The sequence below is a fragment of the Rhamphochromis longiceps genome, linkage group LG3 (genome assembly GCF_057381845.1).
Source record: "Rhamphochromis longiceps isolate RC_006_pf linkage group LG3, R_longiceps_female_GT1.1, whole genome shotgun sequence".
NCBI classification, from domain to species: domain Eukaryota; kingdom Metazoa; phylum Chordata; class Actinopteri; order Cichliformes; family Cichlidae; genus Rhamphochromis; species Rhamphochromis longiceps.
In genome coordinates, this window is record NC_140559.1 from 46045885 (window position 1) to 46073417 (window position 27533).

At 40.6% G+C, this 27533-nt stretch overlaps 4 protein-coding genes across 9 annotated transcripts; 1 reads left to right on the top strand and 3 right to left on the bottom strand.

The window, feature by feature from the left end:
* The first annotated feature begins 1850 nt into the window (after positions 1-1850).
* On the top strand, positions 1851-12015 carry LOC146675011 (uncharacterized). 3 transcript variants are annotated; one of them, XM_085399796.1, is made up of 7 exons: positions 1851-2121; positions 4489-4510; positions 4589-4688; positions 4809-4922; positions 7895-8040; positions 8281-8419; positions 11330-12015. In XM_085399796.1, the coding sequence occupies exons 3-7, from the start codon at positions 4634-4636 to the stop codon at positions 11593-11595; spliced, it is 720 nt and encodes a 239-aa protein (XP_085255922.1). In that variant the 5' UTR covers positions 1851-2121; positions 4489-4510; positions 4589-4633; the 3' UTR covers positions 11596-12015. The 3 variants fall into 3 exon arrangements, with proteins under 3 accessions (XP_085255922.1, XP_085255920.1, XP_085255923.1); XM_085399794.1 differs by having other exon boundaries at positions 4489-4688; XM_085399797.1 differs by lacking the exon at positions 4589-4688.
* Positions 12016-12545: 530 nt separating this feature from the next.
* On the bottom strand, positions 12546-17352 carry LOC146675012 (transmembrane protein 272-like). 2 transcript variants are annotated; one of them, XM_085399799.1, is made up of 5 exons: positions 17284-17352; positions 17003-17075; positions 16869-16919; positions 14168-14329; positions 12546-13465 (listed from the first exon to the last, which is right to left on the bottom strand). In XM_085399799.1, exons 2-5 carry the CDS (start codon positions 17055-17057, stop codon positions 13257-13259), a joined length of 477 nt encoding a protein of 158 aa, XP_085255925.1. In that variant the 5' UTR covers positions 17058-17075; positions 17284-17352; the 3' UTR covers positions 12546-13256. The 2 variants fall into 2 exon arrangements, with proteins under 2 accessions (XP_085255925.1, XP_085255924.1); XM_085399798.1 differs by having other exon boundaries at positions 17280-17343.
* Positions 17353-17998: 646 nt separating this feature from the next.
* Positions 17999-21714, bottom strand: LOC146675013 (transmembrane protein 272-like). 3 transcript variants are annotated; one of them, XM_085399807.1, is made up of 6 exons: positions 21678-21714; positions 21057-21127; positions 20920-20970; positions 20612-20776; positions 18885-19113; positions 17999-18853 (listed from the first exon to the last, which is right to left on the bottom strand). In XM_085399807.1, exons 2-5 carry the CDS (start codon positions 21103-21105, stop codon positions 18899-18901), a joined length of 480 nt encoding a protein of 159 aa, XP_085255933.1. In that variant the 5' UTR covers positions 21106-21127; positions 21678-21714; the 3' UTR covers positions 17999-18853; positions 18885-18898. The 3 variants fall into 3 exon arrangements, with proteins under 3 accessions (XP_085255933.1, XP_085255931.1, XP_085255932.1); XM_085399805.1 differs by having other exon boundaries at positions 18002-19113; XM_085399806.1 differs by lacking the exon at positions 21678-21714 and adding an exon at positions 21323-21405 and having other exon boundaries at positions 18002-19113.
* A 1243-nt stretch (positions 21715-22957) lies between these two features.
* On the bottom strand, positions 22958-25847 carry LOC146675014 (transmembrane protein 272-like). The gene is made up of 5 exons (XM_085399861.1): positions 25795-25847; positions 25391-25466; positions 25262-25312; positions 24986-25168; positions 22958-23403 (listed from the first exon to the last, which is right to left on the bottom strand). The coding sequence occupies exons 2-5, from the start codon at positions 25449-25451 to the stop codon at positions 23225-23227; spliced, it is 474 nt and encodes a 157-aa protein (XP_085255987.1). The 5' UTR covers positions 25452-25466; positions 25795-25847; the 3' UTR covers positions 22958-23224.
* Between the last annotated feature and the right edge of the window lie 1686 nt (positions 25848-27533).

Sequence of the window (27533 nt, forward strand, 5' to 3'; positions counted from 1 at the left end):
GTCTGTCTCGCATTCTCCGTGTTACAGTTTTGTTGAACACCGGCTCCAAACCTCTTATGTGTCCTTGAGCACTCTGTAAATTACCTTTTCTTTTCTCTCAGGTGTGTCCAATTAGTAAAAACGGGGGAAAAGGCGGAGTCTCTCCAGGACAATTTGCCGGCAACTAAAAACATGCAAACTAAATAAAACACTGCACAAAATACATGCAATATAAAAAATAAATATATACACTTCACATAAAAATACAGCACAGCAAAACAACGTCCGTCTTCCCTGGATGACACAAGCAAAACTTAAATTTTATTAAGGGTCACACACATCAACCATAACATGCCAGCTGATGTGAACCTGATCAGATGTTGTGGTTTTGAAAACACAGAAGCTCTTTTTGCTGTTACATGATGTTACTTATAAGTAACAGATTACACCAGTAAGTAGCAGACAGGTCTGGCCCGAATCTGGTGTCAAGCCGGCACTGCTGGCTGACTTGTGGCATGGTAAGTGGTATGTCATCCAGATACGGGCCAGGCCCGGCGTAGATGGCACTGTTTATGCGGTGGCATGCCACATCTGGCCCAATTGTGGTTTGGTTTATGTGGCCCAGGCTCATAGAAAACAGGTCTGAGTAACTGGTGTCATGGCAGGGTGTATGTCAACCAGATGTGGGCCAGTTCTGGCAATGATGCCCCTATTTATGTTCCTATTTTGCTACTTTAGTTTGAAGACCCAAATGCCATGTTGCAATCCAATACTGCTATGGTAGCCAATGCTTCAAATGCAGGTTTGTGAGTGTACACTTTATCCAAAACCTAGTGAGGGCTTACTCATGTGTACCACTGGTTGGCTGTAGCTCAGGAGGTAGAGCAGGTCACCTCCTGACTGGAAGATTTGTGGTTCGATCCCTGGCTTCTCTACTCTGCATGTCAAAAGTGTCAATGTAGTTAAGAAGTGTGCAATTTAGAGAAAGTGTGTGACTGATTGAATGTGGCTTGTTGTATAGATCACTTTGAGTAATCTGGGAGAGTAGAAAAGCACTATATAAGAATCAGTCCATTCATTTTCTGAACAGAGTTTTGTCGTGGTACTTTTGCACTATTATGTTCTGGCACATGTTGTTATTACATGGCTTGATTAAGGTACACATTAGGCTGACATCTTGGGCCAGAGCTGAAACTGTTCTGGGCCAGCACAGGGCCAGCAGTGTGTCTGCAACTGGCCTTGTGCTGGCCCATGTGTGGGCCACCTCTGGCAAACCAGATCTGGGCCACCAAAGGGCCGTCATTCTTTGCGGCATGTGGGCCATGTGTAAGCACATTGTGTGGACTAGATCCAGGCCATACCAATTTGGCTATGTGGGATGTAACAGCATTTTTGTGACCTACAACACTATTTCCACATGGATAAGTAAATATTTATCTATGTACATGTGCATTATTATCCAGTTAATCTCCTCTAGCAGCTCATTTAGTCATGGCTTCCAAGCATTCTTTTGTCTGTATGTCAGTAAATGTAGTGAAAGACTGACATATTGGGGCCAAATGTTTATGAATGTAACCAGTTTAGTTTGTTTGAGTGTGTGTGTTTGGAATGATCGCAGAAGTATTAACAGACTGGCACAAGGGGGTTTAAGATTTCACTCCTACCTCTATGTTCGCAAAATAAAAAAGTAGCCCAGCTACATCATGGCAGAATAGTAATATATTAAAAAACAGCATTTTCTATAGACTTTGTCTTCTTGACCATTTGTCTGTGAGGGTCTGGGCAGGCTGGGGCTGGTTCTGTTTTTAGTTTATGCTTGGTATGCTGTGGGCGGAGCTGCAGGGGCTGAGGTTTGTTCCACTCAGCTGTGTTTGAGCTCTGTCATTGGGGCGGCGTATTAAGAAGAAGCCAGAGTGGGAGTTATTATTGCAGCATTTGTGGTAACATTTAAACATTTAAGGCTCTCTGATGTTTGGCCCTGCTGCTGTAACTGCTGTAACAAGGTTACAACTGTAACAAGTTGTAACCTTGTTTGCTGTGATCTTTCACTCATCTGGCCGGATCACGCCACCATATTTGGATTCTCAGAGAAACTTAACCCTGCAAATATTAAGCTTCCTGGATTAAACTACAGTGTGACAAGTAAGCAGTATTCATTTGTTCCCATTTATTAATTTAGTTACAGCCAGATTTAGAGTTATTTATCTCTAACTTCTCTTTTCTCCCTCTTTCTTTTTTTTAAACCTGTCGTGTCAGGCACTTTTAGTAAAAACATGGTCTGAATGCTTTGTTGAGCCAAACACATTTGCTTTGCCAAGAGGAGCGCTGTAGACTCTGTATAGGCTCCTATTGGTACTCATTTCAGTTTATTTTATTATTCACATTATTATCAGACTGGTTATTATGCCAGGGCTGATAGGGGGTGAGGGCCAGGTTGGCAAAAGACAGAAGAAGAGATGATAATAAAGACAAGAAGGAGGAGGGATCGAAAAAGAAACGAAACAGAAAGAGAGAGAGAAAGAGAAAGAGGGGAGGGAATGGATGCCCATAGTCAAAAGGCAAGAGCCCCAGACAACCAGACGCAATGGGCAGTCCACCCTGGCAGAGGACGGTGGCCATGGCACGAGCCGAGGAAAAGTCAGATGGGGTGGCTGTGCGCTAAAGAGGTACAAAACATCCCAACTGCATCCCCTGAGGGCACAGGCCAGAAATCATGCCACAACACCTTGTCAGGTGCTCTGGAGCTACACGTCCAGTACTGGTCGTTGTAACAACGAGTGGGGAGCAGCAGGGAGGGGAACTCACCCTCCATAACAATGTCCCACAGGGAGAACCCCAGATCCAGGCATAGCAACACACACACACAACACACACACATCTGTGTAGTTTCTCCGCCTGTCAGGGTTCCTGGGTCGTTGACCCAGCATTTTCAGTTCATGTTCACTGTTTATTTTCCACATTTTTCATTTCCTGTTTCATTATGTTCAGCTGTGTACTCACCGGTCTCTCATTATCATCCTCATCAGTCCCTGTATTAAAACCCTCAGTTTCTCTCTGTTCTGGGTTGTGTCATTGTCGATGTGATGTTGTCGTTTCCGTGTGTGCTTTCAGTTCAGCCAGTCAGCGTTCGTTCACGTTCTGTTGATCTATTTTGTATAATAAACGCCATTCTCATCTTCAATCAAGCCACGAGTCCTTGTCCTCTCGTCCTCTCATCCACACACAAACCCCTGACACCGTCATCTAGGTCATGGTAATCTAACGAGGTTGGAATGAAAGCGACTGGACTTCTTTAAGTTTCTTAAAGATTTAACATCTTATCCATAAAACTTCTTCAGTTCTATGATCAAATAGTGGTGAGTCCCAGGTATTTAAATCCTAGCAGGAGTGTCCCTTAAGAGGGTCGATCACGTGCCTCATCACATGTGCCAAGGTGTGACAAAAGGCGTTGACTGAGTCTCATCTCTTCCATGTTGTGCCATGCGTTTACGAAGTGGCTCTTTGGTTTCTCCAATGTAGAAGTCTGAGCTCTCCTCGCTGCATTGCAGAGCAAATACCACATTGTTTAGTTGGTGTTTGGGAGTTTTGTCCTTGGGATGAACCAGTTTTTGTCTGTGTTTCTGGGTTTGAAGTTTGCTGGGATGCTGTGCTTGGAGAAGATTCTCTAATAAGCTTGCTACAGAAGGAATCACAATGTTGCTGACATGCCATGTTTGCATGAAAACTAGAGCACTATTAACACTGAGATGTGGCAGGAGCACATGACTGCTGCTCAGTAGTGCTCATCCACACCTTCCCCATCTCCCTCTTTAAGATGAGCACACGAAATCTGCACTCATCACCTCATTTAAGTTACAATTTTCACTGTAAATAAAATCCTTTCACTGTTGTATGAGTCTGCTCTTTGGGTCCTGCTTTTGGCTCATCCTCATATTGTCTCCATTGTTCAAATCCTTATTTTATGTTTAGGTAATTAATAGTTCATTGGTTGTGGGGGGGCTAGAGCCTATTCCAGCTACTACAGGGCAGGCTACACCCACCAGTCTAACAAAAGGACTAACTTTATTGATATTTACATAAAACAAAGAAATTAAAAACTAATTTATAAATGAATTTATTAAGGCACACTTTATTGCACACTTAATTATTACATTTACATTTTGATGTCTGCGACTCTCCTGGTCCTCCTGTGTGTGTGTGTGTGTGTGTGTGTGTGTGTGTGTGTGTGTGTGTGTGTGTGTGTGTGTGTGTGTGTGTGTGTGTGTGTGTGTGTGTGTGTTCAGGATCTCTGTTACAATGTTACTGTTTTGGTTGTGCTGCATGAAAGACGTTGAGTGTGTATTAGGGAAGGTTAGTTACCGGAGCTGGAGAGTGAGTTATTCAGGCGAACTCTCAACAGCGTGTGTGTGCACGGAGCCCTTAACAGACTTGACCTCCACTTTCACTTCCTCTTTCTGATTTGTGGAAAGATGCTGAGTTTCCCAAATGTCTCATTTTGTTTTTTCTCAGAGAAAGAGAGAAGAAGAAGAAGGTAAGACATTCTTTCTTAAACTGATGAAGTGAATCATTGTGAACTCATGAATGTAATATTTGATGTAATTTTTCTCAGGAAGACATAGTTGCAATACATCAATGTAAATATGATGTAATTTGCATGGTGAACTCTTTCCTCTGTACTGTACACAAATCAGTGTTACAGCTGGTCCAAGGTATTTATAGATTTCCTTTGTCATATTTTCATATTCTAGCACTAAATGTCTTCATACACAAGAGCTATAACCACTAAAACATTTCAGTCTGCGTCTTCATTTCTGTCTTGTTTCCTACAGTCATGGCTACCATCCACCAGCAGACCACCGAGGTGGTGACAGTCACCAGGGCTTTTCAAAACTCTAGCCAATGGAGCACCGACCTCTGTGACTGCTGCTCTGATATGGACACCTGTAAGTGAACCCAGCAAACTCTACAAACAGCAGGGATTTCAACATGAGCGATTTCCTCAGCTTTGTTTCAGACTTTGTTTGCAGTAAGGTAGCAGAGAGTCTGATGTCAGTAAAAAATCAAGAAGATAAAATATCTGAGACTGTCTCATAACAATAACCATTTAGTAGCATTATGGAGTCAGAGTGCTCTAAGCGAACTGGGAAACTAGTCTCTGAACACTTTAATGTTTAGTTTAACCTTCTGAAATTTAATGAACGCCATAACATGACTGACCTAACATGTAATGACATTATCAACAGTGTGGAGGCATAAATGCTGTGGTGAAGGTGTTTCTGCAGGTAGAAGCAAATATCTTTTCATTGGTTGAGTAAGAAAGGCTGCGAGGATGAGGAGCCAAACACTGGACCTACAGGCAGGTTATTAAAAGGACTATTTTAATTTTAGCTGACTGGAAACTGGAACAAACTCATGCCATCCACCAAAAAAAGTAAAAAAAAAATGGTAGCTGAAAACTTCAAATGAACCACTCAATGAGGTGACCAAACAGAACACATGCAGATCATGTGATGTGAAGAGGAAGCACGTGCACAGGGAACACACAAATTGAAAGCAAGAATGAGAAGTGTTTAAATACCCAGAGAACTAATTGAAACCTCACATGAAGGCAACATTCTCAGGGTTTGGCATTTCTTCTCTTTCTTCCTGTCTTTTGGTTTCTACCAAAGCTACCAAAAAACATGACAAGGGTGAACTAAAGCAGCAAAGTTGTCATGATCCTGGGTCGGTGACTCAGTGTTTTGTGTTTTGAATTATTTATAGTCTTTGCTTCATTATTGCCATGACAAAAGTATGTGTTTTAGTAAACACTGCTATTTGACACATTAAATATAATTTCATACAATTTCATAATTTATTTAGAGCAGCTCACCTGTAATGAAAGTGGTAGTTTTGTTGTGCATGTATGCCTGACATCATTGGCCTGCTCCCAGATCTGGACCAGGGCATCTCTGAGCTCCTGGATAGTCTGAGGTGCAACCTGGCACTGTCAGATGGACCGAAACATAATGTCCCAAAGGTACTTCACAGGATTAGGTCAGGTATGAACTTCAACATCCTGCATACTTTCGGTACGAGGCCAAGCATTGTCGTGGACCAAATGCACCAGCGTAAGGTCTAACAGTGGGACGATCTGATTTCCTCGTGTCAGCATTGTTCCCACATCATCATAATTAATGTTGTTCCAGGTTCAACATTGCAAGTGACCAATCACCTTCTTGTGACGTCATTCCTTTGCGACTTCGAAATACCCGCCTTCGAGTATTTCGAAATACAAGTGAAGAAGCGAAAAACCGCCGCCTGTCCGCCGAATTTGAAGTCAATTCGCCTGTCCGCCGAATTTGAAGTCAATTTAGGATACTTTCCTTTAATAAACGGTAAGCATTATACATATGTTCCTCACTTGGCTTGCTGTTTGTTTGCTAGCGATAGGCTACTTGACGACAGCATTAGCTAACCAGTGTTCTCTAGACCAGCGTTCCCCAACTTTTTGGGTGTTTCGTGGCCCGGGGGTTGGGTCAGGCAAAATTGCAGTAGCTTCCCTGATCATTTTACAAACATAAGTGAAGAGAATCTGGACTAAAAGGCCTAGACTTATGGTTGTGTGCTGAATCTATGAATCAAACTATCACCTGGAAACATAATTAACTGGTCCATAGCTGTGAAACTGGACATGAGTTCAACTCATGTTGAATAATCAACCAATCAAGCCTTTTATTATCACATGCAATGTTACACGTACAACTGCAACATTTACGCGATGTCTCAGGGACAACATTTACGCGATGTCCCTGGGACAACATCTACGCGATGTCCCTGGGACAAATTTGTAAATTTCTGGATTACTGTTAATCTCCATAGAATCAAGAACTCATGTCCAGTTTCACAGCTATGGACCAGTTAATTATGTTTCCAGGTGATAGTTTGATTCATAGATTCAGCACACAACCATAAGTCTAGGCCTTTTAGTCCAGATTCTCTTCACTTATGTTTGTAAAATGATCAGGGAAGCTACTGCAATTTTGCCTGACCCAACCCCCGGGCCACGAAACACCCAAAAAGTTGGGGAACGCTGGTCTAGAGAACACTGGTTAGCTAATGCTGTTGTCAAGTAGCCTATCGCTAGCAAACAAACAGCAAGCCAAGTGAGGAACATATGTATAATGCTTACCGTTTATTAAAGGAAAGTATCCTAAATTGACTTCAAATTCGGCGGACAGGCGGCGGTTTTTCGCTTCTTCACTTGTATTTCGAAATACTCGAAGGCGGGTATTTCGAAGTCGCAAAGGAATGACGTCACAAGAAGGTGATTGGTCACTTGCAATGTTGAACCTGGAACAACATTAATTATGATGATGTGGGAACAATGCTGACACGAGGAAATCAGATCGTCCGTCGGGTCTGTGTGTCCCTCCATGGATATCCCTCCCCAGGCCATCACTGACCCACCAGCAAACCACTCATGCTGAAAGATGTTACACCAGCATAACGTTCTCCATGGCTTCACCAGATCCTTTCACATCTGTCACATAAGCTCACAGTGAACTTGCTCTCAGGGCACCCTCATGAAGTCCGTTTCTGATTGTTCAGTCAGAGACTTTTACACTAGCTGGTGGTCATTTATAGCTTTGGCAATGCTCATCCTGTTCCTCCTTGCATAAAGGAACAGATACGTGTCCTTCTGATGGATAAGCGGCCTTCTGTGGGGGTTGTCTCATTGTTGTTTCTCTTGTGCAGCTATTCTTAATTTCGTTAACATCAAAGTACCTGAAACTGATAACCAACCGTCTCTGCTGCTTAACTGACCACATCAATATCCAGGCGATTTAACTGAGTGGATGTGATAATCTGACTGAAAAGTGCTCCTTACATTTTTTGTTGTGCAGTTTAAATCTGTATATTTTTTTATCTGAAGGTTGCTGCGGCTTTTGGTGCTTCCCCTGCATGCAGTGCATGACAGTTAGTAAACATGGATGGTGCTGCTGCGCATCACTCCTGGATATTTGCGGCGTGGTGTCCTGCTTACTCCGCCAGTCCATCAGAGAGCAACACAACATCGAAGTAAGGCTGGGTTAGAGATGGAGGGGCTATGTTACAGACAAGATTTAAAAGATGGAGGTGGCCACTAGAGGAAGTGAAGTTTTGAGTCTTCCACATTAGCTTCACTTTTAAACCTTGGAGGTTGCTGCTTGATTTTCTTTCTAGTCACGTTGGTTTGGGTCCAGAATAATGAAAAATCTGTGTGTCTTAATTGACTGGATGCCAGCGCTGTTGCTTATTTTGTTCTTCTCCACCCTGCAGGGTTCTGGCTGTGAGGACTGGTGCACAGTACTTTTCTGTTACCCCTGTGCCTGGTGCCAGATGCATCGTGAGCAGAAGATCAGGGAGAACCAGCCCGCCAGCGCAACTGTGATCACCACACAGGTCATTCGTGGATATGGTACAACCAGTTTGGCTGTTGGCTAAGGGCTTATGTCACCGCTGAAGCCATATTTTTTTTACTTTTGCTGACTTATTAATGTGCTGAATGGTATATGAGGAAAGGTGTCTGGCCATAAAAATACTTTTTTACACAATATTGTGGCTGTTATTGTAATAGTTTTCTTCTACAGAGCTGAGTTTAACCAGTGTTCAAATAAAAACTATTCAAATTCACTATTGTGATATGACAGTGATAAGGACATCGTAAGTAAGACCTTCCATACTTCTCTTTATATACTCATAGTAAATGTACTGTACAGTGGGTGATGGTCATTATCCATTGCTTGTTTTGATGCACTTCCCAATCACACAACACTTTAGAGCAGCGGTCCCCAACCTTTTTTGCGCCACGGACCGGTTTATGCCCGACAATATTTTCACGGACCGGCCTTTAAGGTGTCGCGGATAAATACAACAAAATAAAACTAGTACCGGTACTGAAAAAAGAAGATTTATTCATAACACGCGTGAAAAGACCCAGGAAAACCGAGTTAACGATAAAAACGGTAACAAAATAACGCTGAAAACCGATAAAAACCCTGAAAACCATACATTTCACACCTGAGCCTCAACTCTCGCGGCCCGGTACCAAACGATTCACGGACCAGTACCGGTCCGAGGCCCGGGGGTTGGGGACCGCTGTTTTAGAGTATTGGATGAAACTGCTTTGTGCTTATTCTTTGACAGCTTTTACATCTATCTTTGTGTTCCTGCCATCATCAGTATAAACAAGGTGACTTCCATCCACAAACTCATGATTGTAGTTAGTTTCAGCACTTCACTGTAACGTGCTTCCTTCTACTTTCTTTTTCTCATGATTGGTCCTGAATATAAAGTAATGAGGGCTGGGTCAAGACATCTGCACAGTACTGTATCTGTTTTATTTGAAAGTTGAAATTATTATCCATCCATCTTCATCCGCTTTATCCGAGGCCGGGTCGCAGGGGCAGCAGCCTAAGCAAAGAGGCCCAGACCTCCCTCTCCCCAGCCACCTCCTCCAGCTTATCCGGGGGAATACCAAGGCGTTCCCAGGCCAGCCGAGAGATATAATCTCTCCAGCGTGTCCTGGGTCTGCCCGGGGCCTCCTCCCAGTGGGACATGCCTGGAACACCTCACCCAGGAGGCGCCCAGGGGGCATCCTTGTCAGATGCCCGAACCACCTCAGCTGGCTCCTTTCGATGTGGAGCAGCAGCTGCTCTACTCTGAGCCCCTCCCGGATGGCCGAACTTCTCACCCTATCTCTAAGGGAGAGGCCAGCCACCCTTCGGAGGAAGCTCATTTCTGCTGCTTGTATCCGCGATCTCGTTCTTTCGGTCACTACCCACAGCTCGTGGCCATAGGTGAGGGTAGGGACGTAGATCGACCGGTAAATTGAAATTATTAAACTGATTAAATGATTCAAAGTGCTTGAAGTGCTTTTACCTCCGGTTTCTTTAAACCAGCTTTCTGAGTGGCTGTCAATCGCAAACAGAACGTGAAGCTTTAAATATTTTCTACATTTGGCAAAATAATTATTAAATAAAATTGAAATGTATTAAGTGAGAGAATTAAACAGTTTGTTAGGGCTATCATTTAGTGTCTGACAGGACTTTAACTGTTAACGGTAAGAAGATTTGGTCACATGTAAATGCCTTCGTGAATCAGTCACAATTCAGTGATTAAATCATTTCTCTATGACAAATCTACCTTTACATCATTTGTTTGTCAGCTATATCACATAAAAAGTACAAAGTCAAATTACTAAGAAAGTGGAACATAAGAAATGTTTTACTTCTTTTAGAAATGTGAAACTATAGGATCTGGCAGAGAATGAACCGTCCACGTTTCTCTCTATTACTGTCGTATGCAAAACTAGTGTGGCACCAGGGGTGGTAAGAGATTATTTTAGGGTGGTCCATGCCATCCGTGCAGATCCGCCCCTGTCTGCATCACACATGTTGGTTAGCAAGAGGAAATTCCTCTTTTATGAAACGGAATCACGGAAGGCTAATGACCGATCTTAGAGAAGTAAAAGCAGACCAGCATGCTCCTGACTCTGGTCTCCCCTCGGTTTACCATTAAAGACCAGAGGTTTACCGAAAATGTGCATGCGCAAACCTCCAGAAACTAGTTACTGGCCACTCAGCTTGCTGTTAACAGGACACAGACGCCTTTAAACACAAGGTGGCAGTATTGTACAGCATGAACGCAAACAGGTGAGGAGCCTCATGACAGTGCGGTCTTTAAAGGAACTTTGCCTACTATAAGAAACCATTAAAATGCATATAAGCTTCTCACCAAAATGCACATGTAATTGTATTTAATAAGGTCTGTACTGTAAACTATGTATGCTTCAATGAGGTCATTTCACTCAAAGTTCTTAGTGAAGAAACATCACTTTGTCACCCTTATGAGTACTTTTAAATGTGTGACGCCAACTAGTAATCTCCTTCAAGCCAAGACCTTAATAAAATAAATGCGTGCATTAGAATTCACATACAGTCTATTCCACAGTGATTTCTAGGTACCTGATATGTTAATAGCAAAACTCAAGTGTTTGAGTCTCATTATCGTCATCAGAACAAAAAAAGAGATGCAGGTCTGTGACCAGGATGCAGGTCTAGTTGGTGTTTCAAAATGCAAACAGACAGAGCGTCTCGCTGCAGTAGACAGTGGCTTTGGTTGTGCTCTTGTTGCATTTGGGTTTAATATTGTAGTAGATACTTTAAGGCATTCATTTTCCAAATGTAATAAATAAATGTATATATACACAGTCTATATGTTGTTGGTTATTCTGGCAGTGCAGTCTGTAAATAATATTTTTAAAGCAGGTATCTACTGCTGTTGATATGTTTTTCTTTCTTCTTCTTCTTTTTTTTTTTTTTTTTAGCAAGGAACCAGCAACAGCAGAACACAATCGGGATTGAGCAAAAGACAATGTTGCACCATTTGGCGCTGCAGTCTTGGAGCTGTGCACACGCTCAGTGCCATGAATGCAGACATGATTCAGTAACTGAGGATGCACATGGGAGTAAAGGACTCTTCTTGACATACATCAGTTTTGGAAGCTATCAGGAACAAGAACAAAAGAAAATAGTGTCACTGAATCGGCTTAAAGAAACAAGCATGCTAAAAATTCAATTTAAAAAACCCTGAAGACTTTATGCATGTGTCAAAATAGTAAGCAAATGAAAGTGTATTATGTGAAAGTTTTAAATGGATTGTAACAGACTGACCTGTTTGTGTGTCTGACCGGACACATTTGAAGATACAGAAAAGGACTGTCGCAAGAACATGAGCACAGAGATTGTGGCCGTGTGGTCATGATATTGTTTCAACTTCCTGTTACAGTGTTTCACGTTACTACTTGTTCTCTTTTTGCCTTACCTTCCCATTACAGTTATATCATTTGATCATTAGTAAGTACAGCCACTTACTCTTTTAAATAATTCTTTATTTGAAAAATTGCAAATATATTTTCCTTGCTTCAGTTTTTTAAGAAACTGTAAGCTGTTTTCTTCTAGTATTAGTTTAAGGTTTTAAACGTAGTTTAGGTTTCAGGTTCCTAAAGAACTGTTTGCGTCACAGATCAGTGCAAAAACGTGGCCAACCACCAACAATGTCTCTGTCAAGGAAAAACAGTAGGTCATGGTTCTTCTTTTCTCATAAATTTACTATCAGCAGAAGACGTTGCAGACACAACAGCTTCTGTAAATACAAACACACTTTTGACAGGCTTTTGTTTTAAGATAACAACACTTCCTCTCAATTGCCCTAACCCACTCGGACCTCTACCTCAAGAATTTAATGCCACGTGTTTCTCAGCAGCGCAAAGTTTGCTTTTATAAAATGCATCTCCTGCTTTTATTGTGAAAATTGTCATTTCATATTATTCAGGAAGCAGGCTGGAAAAGACGGCATCAGCCAATAAAAGGACAGGAAATATTGATATAATGTTTCATTCGTTTTTATTTAAAGACAATAAATTAACATGTAGATACATTTTTAGTCTGTGCAAAAGACTTGAGCCACCCCTCATGTTTAAAAAACTTTTCCCGAGGAGCCAGACTTTTAATTGTAATTTTTAAGGTGGTCTTGAGAAATAGTTCTCCAGGTTTTCTGAAGGTCTTTCATTGGCTGCTTTTTCACTCATTTTCAGTGCAGTCCCTGTATCTGTCAGATAGGTATCTGACAGAAAACCATGCTCGACGATGGTGATCATGATAATATGACAACAACAGTGACCTATAAATCATCCAACCAACATCCAAAGAAGAGCTTGGAAATCAAGAAGCCTGGAGAACTATTCCTGAAGACTACTTGAAGAAATACTAAGAAAGTTTGACTGAGAGATTGCAGACTGACGAATGCTGACGAATAAAGATGATCACACCAAATATTGACTTTATACAGATTCTGTTTTTACCTTATATGCTGTATTTCTATGTATGTTTGCATGTCTTAATAAACATATTAATGCAAACAAAAAGGGGTGGCTCAAGATTCCTGCACAGCACGATATGTTAATGATAAAGAACACGGGGAAAAACTGTTTCATGACTTATTTGCAAACACAATGCTGCTCTTTCTGCACCAGGACAGTAAGTGGTTTGTGTCCAGCCACAGACACATCTTCCCGTTTCATAGAGTTGTGCTCAACTCTAAAACTTGCTTTATCCAAGGATATTTTTACATATTAAGAGAGTGTTGTGGAATGCACATGGTATATACCCTGACACATCCTGACACACAGGAAAACTGTCTTTAAATGCACCATCTGCCATAATTGTTGTCTTGTTTTAATTATCTCTATTTAATTACAGCACAAGTCTTTGAGTGTCATTGTCACCATCGGGCTGTCGTTGTCTACAACAGCAGAAAGCTAAAAAGAGCAGTGCTAACAGGATGTAGGTCACAACGGTGAAACAAAACGCGAACAGGTAGAGCGTCGTGTTGCAGTAGACATCAGGCTGTGTCATATTCTTGTTGTAGTTGGGTTCATAAATAGAGTAGATGACTATATTACCTGGAAGAATATAAAAAATGATCTCAAATTAGAATGAGAGTGATGGACCTGCACGGCTTCTACATAAATGCAGAACTGGCTTCAAGATTTTTTCAAAATGCTGCTGTAATTAGTTTATTTTAAAAATGTAAAAAAAAAAAAAAAATCCAAGGAACAATAAGAAAAATTTATTTCTGTTAAATTCAATTCAGTTTTATTAGCAAAAAATTACAACAGCACAACATTGTATATTCTCCTTATATATTCAAAAGGAGCTAGTACTGCGTGACGTATATGATCAGTTTAATTTACAAATAAATCGACTGATTTACTGATAAGACCTGTTCCCTTTGTTATTTCATGACAAATGAAGCAGACATAAAATTGTTATATTGTTTACGTTTTGTTATAGCTGTTCACTGTAATTTTAAATATGAGGGCAGATAAATCTTAGTGCAAGTGAGGGAGGTCATCGTTAGGTAGAATAATCAAAAATGCCAAAATGCCTAAAACTAAAGTGCACGATGACAGAAACTTCTAACCAAGTCAAGAAATTTTACATATGTGACCTTGTTATTTAAAAGGTCATGTTTTTGTCTCCCTGTACTCACAAGGAAAATGTCCAGGTCTTGTAGTGAAATTCTCAATTTTTTCAAACTAATCATCTTGTTATTTACTTTTCCTGCTCTGTTTACTTTGGTGTTAGAAAAATTTGAAGTTTACCCGCAAGTAACCAGCCACACAGGAAGATGATGGTCATGGACCAAAGGAAAGTGTTGCACCAGTTGTGCCATAAGCTCAGTGCCAGGAAGACCGGTATGATCCCATACAGGGACATGTAGAATGGGATAAAAGTCTGTCTGGGACAGTTATAGAGTCCTGAACCTATGGGGCACAAAAATAAATAAAACTAAAACACAACGTCTGAAATATTATTTAATTTTTCCATTATTTTTGTGACACGATGCATGGTCAGTCATCCAGGTAAAAAAAATCCCAAAAGGTTGATTCTGTTTATCTGGACGTAGTGTTTTCAGTGGGAGAAACGTTTCCTCACTCATCCAAGTGACTTCTTCATTCTCAGCTGACTGCAGGTTTCCCCAGCCTACAGGGTGGGCCATTTATATGGATACACCATAATAACATGGGAATGGTTGGTGATATTAAAGTCCTGTTTGTGGCACATTAGTATATGTGAGGGGGCAAACTCATCAAGATGGGTGGTGACCATGGTGGCCATTTAGAAGTCGGCCATCTTGGATACAACTTTTGTTTTTTTCAATAGGAAGAGGGCCATGTGACACATCAAACTTATTGGTAATGTCACAAGAAAAACAACGGTGTGCTTGGTTTCAACGTAACTTTATTCTTTCATGAGTTATTTACAAGTTTCTCTTTGTTCTCAGCCATTAACATGTCGAAGAGGTTAACACGTGAGGAGCGGATTGAAATTGTGGTGATATCTGGTGAACGCAGTAACCGGGTCATTGCAGCAGATTTCAATGCAAGACTCTCTACGAGACCACCCATCTCCCATGCTACAGTTAGCAAACTGCTTGCTAAGTTTCGTGAAACTGGTTCAGTGTTGGATTTGCCAAAATGTGGACGCAAGAAAACTGTCACTAATGAAGAAACATCAGCGGCTGTCCTAGCTTCATTCAGCAAGAGCCCACAGCGTAGCACTCGCCGCGTGTTACTGGAGAGTGGCATTAGTTGAACATCCCTTCGGCGGATATTAGCTACTCACAAATGGCACCCTTACAAACTCCAGCTACTGCAGCATCTCAACGAGGATGACCCAGATCGGCGCACAGAATTTGCAGAACGGGCAAAACAAAAACTGGAACAGGACCCTCAGTTCACGCAGAAGATTTTGTTCAGTGATGAGGCAAACTTTTATGTGAAGTTAACTAACACAACCACCGCTATTGGTCTGACACTAACCCACATTGGATGGGTCCCTCCAAGACTGTTGGAACAACAAAAGTGATGGTTTGGTGTGGTATATGGGGTACAACCATAGTGGGTCCATTCGTCATCAATGGAAACCTCAAGGCCACTGGATATTTGAAATTGCTACATGATGATGTGTTTCCCTCTTTATGCACTGAAGCTGGCACGTTCCCTGAGTTTTTCCAGCAAGATGGTGCACCACCACATTATGGGTGCCAGGTCCGAGCATTCCTAGCTGAACAGTTTCCTGGAAAGTGGATTGGTCGTCGTGGGCCAGTTGAATGGCCCCCAAGGTCTCCCAATCTGACCCCCTTAGACTTTTATCTTTGGGGTCATCTGAAGGCAATTGTCTATGGTGTGAAGATACGAGATGTGCAGCACCTGAAACTACGGATACTGGATGCCTGTGCTGGCATTTCTCCTGCGGTGTTGCTATCAGTGTGTGAAGAGTGGGAGAAGAGGGTTGCATTGACAATCCAACACAATGGGCAGCACATTGAACACATTTTATAAGTGGTCAGAAACTTGTAAATAACTCATGACAGAATAAAGTTACGTTGAAACCAAGCACACCATTGTTTTTCTTGTGACATTACCAATAAGTTTGATGTATCACATGGCCCTCTTCCTATTGAAAAAACAAAGTTGTATCCAAGATGGCCGACTTCTAAATGGCCACCATGGTCACCACCCATCTTGAGGAGTTTGCCCCCTCACATATACTAATGTGCCACAAACAGGACTTTAATATCACCAACCATTCCCATGTTATTACGGTGTATCCATATAAATGGCCCACCCTGTACATTTGCATAATGACTGAAACTAGCACCACTGAATAAACAATGGGCTGGGAGCTCAGTTCCTTGCTCCATTGGGAACAACCTCTGGTGATGCGGATGGCACAACACAGAAGAGCTACCTCGTCAGGCCAGGACTCTGCAGTCTATTTACACCTACAGGCCAGTGGACACTCTTTCAATGATGAGGATGTACACATCCTGGACAGGGAGGAACGCTGGTTTGAGCGCAGAGTGAAGGAGGCCATTTACGTGAAAAGGGAAAGACCATCTCTGAATTGAGGAGGGGGCTTAAGGGTACATCTTTCGCCATCTTACAATGCTATGATTGCAGCCATCCCCCAACTCTCTGTGAATGGTACTCATGGCCATTGATCAGTGGGCTTTGGTCAATGATCATGATGTTAATGATCAAGGAACTGACCTCCCAGCCCAGTGTTCCTTCAGTGGGCTGGTTTCAGTCATTATGCAAATGTACTGTTTATAAGATTGGGGAAACCTGCAGTCAGCTGAGACTGAAGAAGTCACTTGGATGAGTCACAAAACGTTTCTCCAACTGAAAACGCTACGTCCAGATGAACAGAATCAACCTTTTGGGATTTTTGTGACACATAAAAATACATTCGCATGAATCTGATCTGAACATTGCAATAACAATATCTCTTACTTACCAAGTATTCCTTGAGCAACAAATGTGAAGCAGAAAATGATCAAGGTACATCCTGGAGGCAGATACAGCGCTTTGTCAGTCACAAATCGCAGTGTGCACCATCTACACATGTGCAAAGATTTTCAACTCTCTCACCTATTACTATGTTTCGAAGTCCACACACAGATTGTGGTCTCTGACTCCCTGGCATGATAACTATTAGTCGAACCTACAAAGACACAAAGATAGCCACGAGATAACCTCCAGCTGTTAATATTTGTCTATCTGTCAATGTTTTTCCATCTTTTTAAACCAGGCACTGAATTTTATCGTTTACAATTTAAGGAAATGCCCATGAACTTCCTTTCCTGTGTTAAAATAATTAGCAAATTAAAGTGTATTATGTGAGAGCATTAAATAGATTATTACAGACCGACCTGTTTGTGTGTCTGACCGGACACATTTGAAGATACAGAAAAGGACTGTTGCAAGTACGTGGCCACATAAACAGCAATGTGCGCATGATATTGTTTCAACTTCCTCTTACACTGTCTCACTTTAACGCCTGTTCTCTTTTTGCCTGCCCATCCCATTACAGTTATATCATGTAATCATAAGTAAGTACAGCCATTTCCATGGTAATTAAACATGTGAATCACTTTTACATAAAGAAAATTAACAATAAAAAAAATATCTGTTTTCGTTTATTTTCTTGTTTGTTTTTGTATATTTAAGGAAATGTGGGGTAAAGCTCAGGGTTTGCAGAAAATTCACTGTATCCTTTTTCCAGTGTTAGTTTTCAGTTTTCCAAAGGTCTCTTTTGTGTTCACAGATCAGAGCACAAACGTAAACACCTCTGTTGAAGAAAACCCCAGAATCTTATGAGAGTAGGCCATGGTTCTTCTTTTCTAACTGACAGTTTTACTCCCAGAAGAGGTTTCCATCAGCCTCCCCTCGTATTCGCATAAACATTGTTGTAGACAGAGTATAAGTGCACTTCCTGTGCCGGACGAGGTCTTTCTGCTTCTTGTGAAATACACGCCCTGTTCTCAGTTCCAACACCACTCTCTTTTATTTTTAATAATTTAATTTCACTGATGGTTGAGTGTAGAAAAAAAATCATGTCAAAAGGCAAAAAAGGATATATATTAATAATGCAAAGAAAATGAATAATGTTGAGAAAATTTGTTATTCGAGATTCAGTCATAACAATTATTTACTGCATGATGTAGAGGCATTAGGGGGACATCTAGTGGCCTCAAATATTACTGCAGGCGATTCCCACAGGGTAGAAGTGTGTTTTCTCATAGAGCATAGAGCATAGAGCAAAGCAAAAATAAAATAAAATAAAATAAAATAAAATAAAATAAAATAAAATAAAATAAAATAAAATAAAAAAGGGGTGTTTAGCATAATAAACAACTAGGAAATGTAATAGTGCTCTGGTGTTAACTTACAAACTAGCGGAGGTACAAGAGAAGTTTGAAGCAGCTTAAATCTACACCACACATCAATGATCAAAGCTGCTGTCTCAAAACAACAAGAACCAATCAACAACAGGTTGTCCTGTTGTCCTAACCCATTTTATTTATTTATTTACTTACAATTAAAAAGAAGAAGAAGAAAGAAACAGCATGGATATTGGAAAATAAATAAAATCACACATTTAATAAAACAAAATATATTCGTTTGTTAAACAGGGAAGATCATGATCATTTATTCTGCTATGATGAGTCATCTGTATGAATTGTTAATAGTAAGATTTCTCTAACAAAAGATCAAAAACTGCATGTTGCTGTATTAACCAACATTAAATGTATTATGTTCTGTATATAAGCACACATGAAAATATTTGTATAATATTTGGTTTGTTGTTTGCTTGTGATTTTATTACAGCCAGCATCATTATTATTATTAGTATATGTCCATTATAGTTTGATATATTTGATATGATATATATTATTGTGAAACCATTTTAATCTGTTTCATCAGTATTGGTCCACTGGTCTAAGAGGAGTTGGGGAACACACAAACGTACACACATTCATATGATTAGCTCCACAGCAGTGGCCGATCCTCATCATCGTAAACCATCTGGTTGGTGCAGCGAGCAAAAAAATAAGTGAAAGCATAAACACCTGTCAGGACGTAGGTCAGGGTGATGCAACAAAATGCAGACAGGTAGAGCGTCTTGTTGCAGTAGTGATCGGTTTCTGTAGCGTTCTTGTTGTAGTCGGGTTCATAGATGGAGTAGACGATTATGCTACCTGGAAAAATGTAAATAAGATCTCAGAAAATAAGGTCTGATCATGCTTGGCAACAACAAATATTGCTGTAATGCATTTATTCTTGTTAGTTCTAGTTTAATTTTTTAAGAAATACATTTCATTTTTCACAAAAAAAAAAAAAAAATCCTGCTCATTCTTGTGTCTTTCTTTAATACCAACTTCCAGCTTTAGATTTTTATTCCACTGAAGTTGATTTACATCATTAACACTTTTAAATAATGCTGATTCGTTTTATATTCTGCTTCTTGCAGCCTCTCAGTTCATCCTTTGTCTGCAACTAGAGGTTTTGATTCAAATTCAAATAACTTTATTAATCCCCAAACGGCAATTTGTTCACAGCTTACAAACACTACCTACTCACATGGTCAAACTCACACAACCTATACTCTTTAAAGACCCAACACAAGCACTGTTACCGATATCAGATAACAGACAATGAGGTTCAGGGGGAAATCAAATATTAAAAATAAATAATTAGAATAACAGGGTGACATGCATGTCTTTGGCTCCTCTTGTTCTAAAACAATTTCCTCTGATTGGCTACCTCTCATAAACTGACAGTTTGAACTGTAGGTGGCGTGTTTTTGCTGTACAGAGCCAACAGTAGAAAAAATCATAAAGTGAGCATTTAGAGCAGTTTGGAGGATGAAGTGTGTTAAATATCAACACTTTAATGCCTCTGAGATCTTTTGATTCCTCGGAGGCAGCCGATGGAAGACAAAACACTGCTCAGCAGACCATTTAACACTTTAATTCTCTTTCACAATACTTCTAGAAGAGACATGCTTCCTGCATGACACGTTGCCGCGGATCTCAAATTGGTGGTGTGCCCCTAACAGTTTTATTATCAGCTCTCTCACTTTAGTCTAAACAACAGTGTCTCAGTAACTTTCCAGTAGAGATGGTCCCCTGTAATCTACTTTTTCCCAGGCAAGCGTGAGTGAGAGTCTACACATAGTCTAATGCCTTTATTTTTCAGGGCTGTGTCCACTTAATACTACACTATATGACTTTATAACACTTATTAATAAAAAGCATAGCATTATTGCAAATTCTTTAATCCCAACAAGTGACAGGCTTACATTTTCAGCAAGCACAGTGCAATAATGGTATCATTTTTCAAAAATAATTTAGCTTTAAGTTTTGTTTTTGGTCTAATTTCAGTCATGAGAAGCTGCACTTGGCCTTTGAAAAATACAGCATTTGTCACCACCATGTTGCTAATCACATCAGATATGTACTGCAGTGCCTGGCTGTGTATTACAACAGCAACCTTCACTGTTAAGAAGCTGAATATAACTTCAAGCTTACTGCCACAATCTGACGATACACACTTTGTGGAGTTATACTTGTGGACCCAAAAGTAGAAGCGTGGAACAAAACTTGATTTTATCAGAAAGTGAGCTGTTTAATAAGGCTGCTCAAAACAAAGTTCCTCAAAATGCTGGGTCAAGTGATCCAGAACCAGGATACTTACCGATAATGAACCAGGCAAAAAAGAGGTAGAGGAACAGACAGTCGAAGAAAATATTGCACCTGTTCAAAAACCGGCTCAATCCCCACAAGACAGGTATGAATCCACAAAAAACCAGAATGACGGGAATGGAGGGCGCCCTTGGACAGTCATTAAAGTACACACATCCTACAGAGCACAAGCATGAAAATGAAGACAACTGTCAAGTCGTTGTTGCATAGTTCTTGTTATCTGATTTTTCAAATTTTCCTTCCAACACATAAAATGAATGTAGATAAATTCAGTCTGTATATAGAGCCACTCACACTTACCAACAATCCCCTCAACAATAAACATGATGAGAAAAATCCCATAGATACACCCTGAAGGAAGGCAGACATGGTTTCAGTTACAAATGACACACAGCAGCTGCAGATGTGTGCAAAACTGTTCAAAATCACTTTCTTACTTATTACTCGAGGTATCCAAGTGTGTTGAGGTCTATCGCTCTCTGGCATCGTGACTAGTTAGAAATGAAACCTACAGAGACACAAAGGAAGCTGTGAGACGAGCTCAGGTTGTCTTTAACTGTCAGGCAAATGACAAATGAACAGAGAAACAAGGCAGATCACAAACAGTGTTCACAAGTCAGTGAAAGAGAAATCAGAAGATCGGTGGTTCGATCCCACGCTGCCTCCTGGCTGCATGCCAAATATCCTTGGGCAAGATACTTACCCCATGTTTACCTACTGGTGGTGGTCAGAGGGCCCGGTGGCGCCAGTGTCCGGCAGCCACGCGTCTGTCAGTGCGCCCAGGGCAGCTGTGGCTACAACGTAGCTTGCCATTGCCAGTGTGTGAATGGGTGAATGACTGAATGTAGTGTAAAGCGCTTTGGGGTCCTTAGGGACTGAGTAAAGCGCTATACAAATGCAGGCCATTTACCAATACGTGCCAAAGCCAACATGTAATAGACAAAAAAGAAAGGTTTAAACTTTATGTGTGTTTCATGTAGTTAAAAACCCCCCAAACAGATGTATTATATGACAGCAATAAAAGGCGTGTTAGTTTAAATAGTTTGTTGCAGCCCTACCTGCCTGTGTGTCTTGTTTGAAGGGCACGAAGAGAATGTTTGCACGAGAACTTGGTAACGTGTTCACACATGAATGTGTTGTTGTCTGAACTTCCTGTTACAGAGTCTCATTGCGCTGGGAGAACTTGCCATGAGGATTCACAAGCCATTTACTCAGATAATCGTTTGTATAACAGTGATATTACCACGAATAAAAGCACTTTTTAAAAAAATGTTTCGGACATTTTAGCCTTTATGTTCAACAAAACAATAGAAAGCAGAGACCGTGACATGGTGGAAATCCCCCCACAGCTCTGTTTTTGATCAAAACTAAGATCCAAAATACGGATCGCAGTATGCAGAATGTTTCTGATTTAACCATGTCTTTGGTGTCTTTCTAGGTTACCTCCTTCCAGTTGCTGTGCTAAAACTGTTTCCCCTCCAGGTTGGTCAAACTTATCACTACGGTTTTGAGAGATTCTTGGGTACGGCACATTCTGCTGGTCCTGTGTTAATCCTGATGACATTTTAAGCTAAAAGCCAAACTTGATTCTCAGGTGGGAAAAGTTCCCTTTTTTTAAACTTAAATCTGACAGCAGCCTCAGCTCCTCTTCATCACTGAATTCTTCCTCATCAGTCATTTCTTGGTCAGATTATATTCTGTCAGTTTCCTGGCCTCTCTCCTCCTCACCAGTGTAGTGATCAAATACATAGAGTCTCACTTAAGGTGTATTGACCTGCTATGATGGTGCCACACAGTGACCTGTGAGCTATTCCTGTAGAAGAGAGGCTCTCCTGGGCACTAAGGTTCGCGTAGTGTTTCCCAAGTAACCCAAGGTGTCTGTATGTGTGTATGTGTGTGTGTTTATGCACATGTATAGGTGCTTGCTTGCAAGTGTACATGTGACAAATGTGCATGTACCTGTACTCAGTTATTTACGCTAATTGCCTCTCCCATTAATTTTTAATGACCGGCTTTTTTTGACCGGGAAAACCAAGAGTGTAGAAATGTTGAATAAAACACACAAAGTTGGATGCAGATGGATCTAATTTATATTTTGTGTTGAAATCCTCTTTGTGGACAAAGTCATGGAATCTTAGGTCAGTCTGATCAAATTAGGTACGTAAAACTTTTAAATCAGTCAAATTTGACACAACATGACAGTTCAAGGAATTAAAAACTAACATAGGTGGAGAGATTTAATTAAAAAGTGATGACGGCAAACAAAGACTGAAATATTTTTATTTTTCTCTTATGAAGGGAACCAGTTACAACGTGGTAGTTTATTGTTCCCATGATATAGTTCGTTGAAAGTTCACACTTCCTATCTTTGCATCTAGCACAGTGACATTAATATCTTTGATATCTGTTGATATTTTCTGCACTCAATTCATGGCACAGGGGGAGACTAATGTAAAGACAGAGCTCTACACATGCAAACAAGTCAAACCAATAAGAGGTTACTGAGCTTGTGCCCCCGACTGTTAAAATTCAGCCCATCCTAGCAGTATGTAAATGTGGGTCGCTGATCTCAAGTCTGCACCATAAAATATTTTGTGTATGTATTTTAATCTTCACCACACAGAGTCCACGGACAACAGGTACAGAAAAGCAAAAAGCCGAACAGGACGTAGGTCATGTTGGTGGTCCAGAAGGCAAACAGGTAGAGCGTCTTGTTGCAGTACACATCCCTGCTTACTGTCTTATTGTAGTTGGGCTCATAGACGGAGTAGATCCACACATTTCCTGAAAGACAAGAGCAAAAATAAAATGTTTAATATAGAAGTGAAGAGTTTCATGAGCAGTGTGCATTCATCTGATTCGTACTGAACCCACTTTTTTACTCAAGTATAAGTAAAAAAGTCCAGGCTCTGAAAGTAGGAAAGTAAGTAGTAGCTCTTTGAATCACAATTCTACTAATCATTTATATGCACAGGTAACAGGGCCTCCTGTTATATTAATATATTAATAGAATAATATTAGTAGATGAGAGTATAGTTGTTATTCAAATCTAAACTGTAAGCAGTAAAAGAGGGGTGGAGGAGCACTAAGATCTGTTGTCGTGGCTCAAGGTGACACAAATATTCACAACTGACAATAATTTCTGATCAGCTTCAGTAGATTTTCTTAGCGTGCAGCCTGTGATCAGCTGACCTGCTGCTCTTTGTAGATTTACACAACTGAATTTAACAAGATGTCAGCAGATGTTTTATATTATTGTGAAGCACTTTGTGGTTTTCTATCCTGTGAAGAGTGCTCTATAAATCAATAAAGTTAAAGTAAAGATGCTTCACCCTACTGTACGTTGTCTTTATACTAGACAACATAAGGTTGGTAAAAAGGTTGATTTCAACCAATAAATCTAAGTGTCGTCATCTTAAATGTAAATTAATCTCTGCTACACTTAATGTAACCTAACACAGCCACTGTGCACTGGTCCAACACAGTGATCTACTGTGAATGAACCACATTAACGGAAGCTAACCTGTTTATCCTGCACAAAACTGCTCAGTATCTTCATGCAACCTTTGAGTAACACAAAGCTAGTATAGCTTAGTTTACACTGCAGGACGTTTCACAATATAAAGATACGTCATTTATCAAAACACATTATAATAAAAGTAAAAGGTTGTCAGAAAAATAAATACTCAAGTAAAGTATTAGTTCCCACCTCTGGAAATTATGTCCCAATAAAATTATGGTACACCTAATATATTTGTCTTTTTCAAAAGTGATAGAAAATGTTTTCTGCAGTTGCTTTATTTGAATAGTTACATATGTAGAAAATTAGGTCACTGAGATGTCCTAGAGTGAAACCAAACTTTAAAGTTACAGGTTATAACCAAAAACAAACAGGAGAACTGAAACATGGGTCGCTGTGAGTTCATCACCGATATCAGGAACTTTGATACATGAAAACAATGGTTTTTATATGTTTTTGAACAATCACACATTTTTTTATTTGCCTCTGTTCACCAGCAGAGTGAATTTAAAATGAAACTATCAAGATGTGACTGAAGTGCAGACTTTCAGTCTCAGACAACAAGCTCTTACTTCCTAATTAGTCAAAATCCAATGTCAGTTTACTGTAACAACACACATACATAGTGTGGTCTGATGGAGATAACCAAGGAAACCAATAGAAGTAACATATGAGTAACAATAGCAGGAAGTAACTGTGTGAACACGTCTGAAGGTTTTACCTACGTGCCGACTCTGACATTTGCTTTCTGGAAAGCAAAAAAAGAAAAGCTGCTTTCTGCTCGTAGAAATTGGGTTTGCTTAGTTTGTCCACAGATTGGTCAGCCATCTGACTCTTTCAGCTTACCAGCAATGAACCAGCAGAAGAAGAAGAGTGAGACGAGGCAGGTCCAGGCGCCGCTGTGGCTGCCGAAGCCTGCGGAACACGGAAGGATGGAGAGCAGAGCCAGCAGCATGAAGACCACTCCCATCACCAGCAGGTAGATGGGAATGTAGGGCTGCCTGGGGCAGTCAAACTGGTACAACGCTCCTTTATGACAAATGAAACATTACTGAACTCTGCACTTCATAAATTCATAAAAAATGTGTACATCTTGGTAACAGTGAGTGCACCTGTGCTTACCAATGATGAACTGAGCAATGGGCATGACGCACAAAATCACCTGGAAACATCCTGAAGCAAAAACAGAACACATGTTAAAGTCATCAGGAGCGTCTGCTCATGTGAGGTCAGTGTGGCACCAGTTCTTACCTACAACCACACATGGAGGTTTAGGTCTGCGGATGTGCCGAATCGTGTCAGTGTCAGGCATCGTCACCAATGATAACTTTAAAAGGAAAAGACACAGAAGCTCCAGCTCTGTTCACAACAATCACAACACTGCACACAGAAAGCTGTCAGGCGGGTGATATTTGAAAACAAGTGTTACAATTTTTTCATGATATATGAAATACCAACAAAGACATTGTAGTATAATTTTAGGTAAATTTCATGTTATTTTTTTTAACAACTACACTAGTGTAAACATGAACAGTCGCAGTAAATCTGACCAGATAACCAAGCAAACTTTAAACTGAGCCATTTTCACTGGGAAGACGTTTTCAGATGAGTTAGTCGTAAATAATGTTAAAAATGTCATAAAGGTGATGCTGTACCTTCCTGAGTCCCTCTTCCTCGAACCTTGTCTATGAAAATTAGAAGAACATCTGGGGATTAAGAAGAGTTCACGTCATTTAAATACTGGTCTTAACTTTGGAATTCAGTGACTTTTTTTTCCTGATTTCTCTTCTCGTTTTTAATCCTGTGCTCATTTGTATTTTCTCAGCAAAGATATAATTGACTTCCTATTTCATTTTGACTTCTGCTTATGCATGAACATTTTTACTTGCTCCTGATGCAGGTTCTCTATATTATATTTAATAATTTTCAGTAGGAGTGAAAAAGGGATCGAATTAATCAAATCAAAACAATCTGACTGAACCCAGATGTGAAGGCGTAAATGCAACATTCAGACTGTTGGAGGTCAAAACAAGTTTACCTGAGGAAATTTAAAGTCAAAGCGTCAAAGCGCTAAGTCTGCTGTTCACTAGTGGGGAGACGAGAGAGTGACAGGCGGATTGTGGTAGCTGCAGTAGTGATACGGTCGCTGTACAGGTCCTTTATGTTAAAGAGAGCTGAGTAAAGGAGCAAAGCTGTCAATTTACTGGTCGACCTACAACCTCACCTGTGGTCATAAGTTTTGGGCAGTTACTAAAAGAATTAAAGCGGTGGAAATGATCTTTGTCTGAAGGATGGATATCCTCTTACTTAGAGACAGAGGAATAATTTCAGTCATTTTGGAGGGGCTCAAAGTAGAGCCACTGCTGCTCCACATTGAAAGGAGCCATCAGTTCAGGATTTGTAGAAATCCAGAGTCAAGAAACAATCAGGCAACATCACTGCAGACCCAGAACCAGCACTCTGGTCACAACCTGTTCCAACTCGTCCTTCCTGGCAGGCGCTGCAGAGCACTGTACAACAAAACCAGCAGACATCTGTTTCTTTCCACAGGCTGTCACTCTAATAAAAGGCTTAGGACACTCGCATATTGAAACATGCACCACAGCATCAGAGCATGCTGCATATGCTGTTTTGTTCTGTTATATACATTTAAACAAAACAAATTTCGCACCTGAGAGCTGTCTTTATTCTTCAAGCTCAGGTCCTCTACCAGAGGCCTGGGAGCTCGATGGCCAGTCCAGCTATGGTGGGTCGATGGTGGTTTTTCATTTTTATGGGCCGATGGTTTTTTGGTTTTTTTTTGTTTTTTTTTGGGGGGGGGGGGTGTTTTTGGAACGGTATAAGCAATGAAAGGTGGTCGATTGTCCAGATGCTGGCTGATGTGTAAAAATAGCTCAGTTGTTTGGTGGTGGCTATGGCGTAGCTTCCATAGAGGCCAGCAGGTGGATGAGGGAAGGGGAGGCAGGAGGAGGAGAGACCCGAGGCAGCCGCTGGTCTGAGTGTCAGGTGAACTGAACTTCAGGTAAGAAGTTAAGACCTGCAGTCTATCTGGGTCAGATATAAACCAAGTTTAGGTGCAGTTTATTTTCGTTGTGCTGACTTTTTACAGTCAGTTACAATAACTCGTACTGCGTACTAGCTAGCATGACGGTGTTTACATACTGCTGAGTGGGTGCTATGATGTTACTGATAGTGAATTTTATTTTATTCCTAAGCTTAGTTATTAGAGTTGCCAAACATCCCATAAAAAACGGTATTCAGAGAAAATATTACGCGTTTTGTATTCTTCCGAAAAGGAACAGTTTGTCCCGGACTTTAGCTACAGTGAAAAAGACACAAAGCTGGAGTTATTCCGCGTCTTTACGCTGCAGCTGCCTCTTCTTCTCTCATTCTC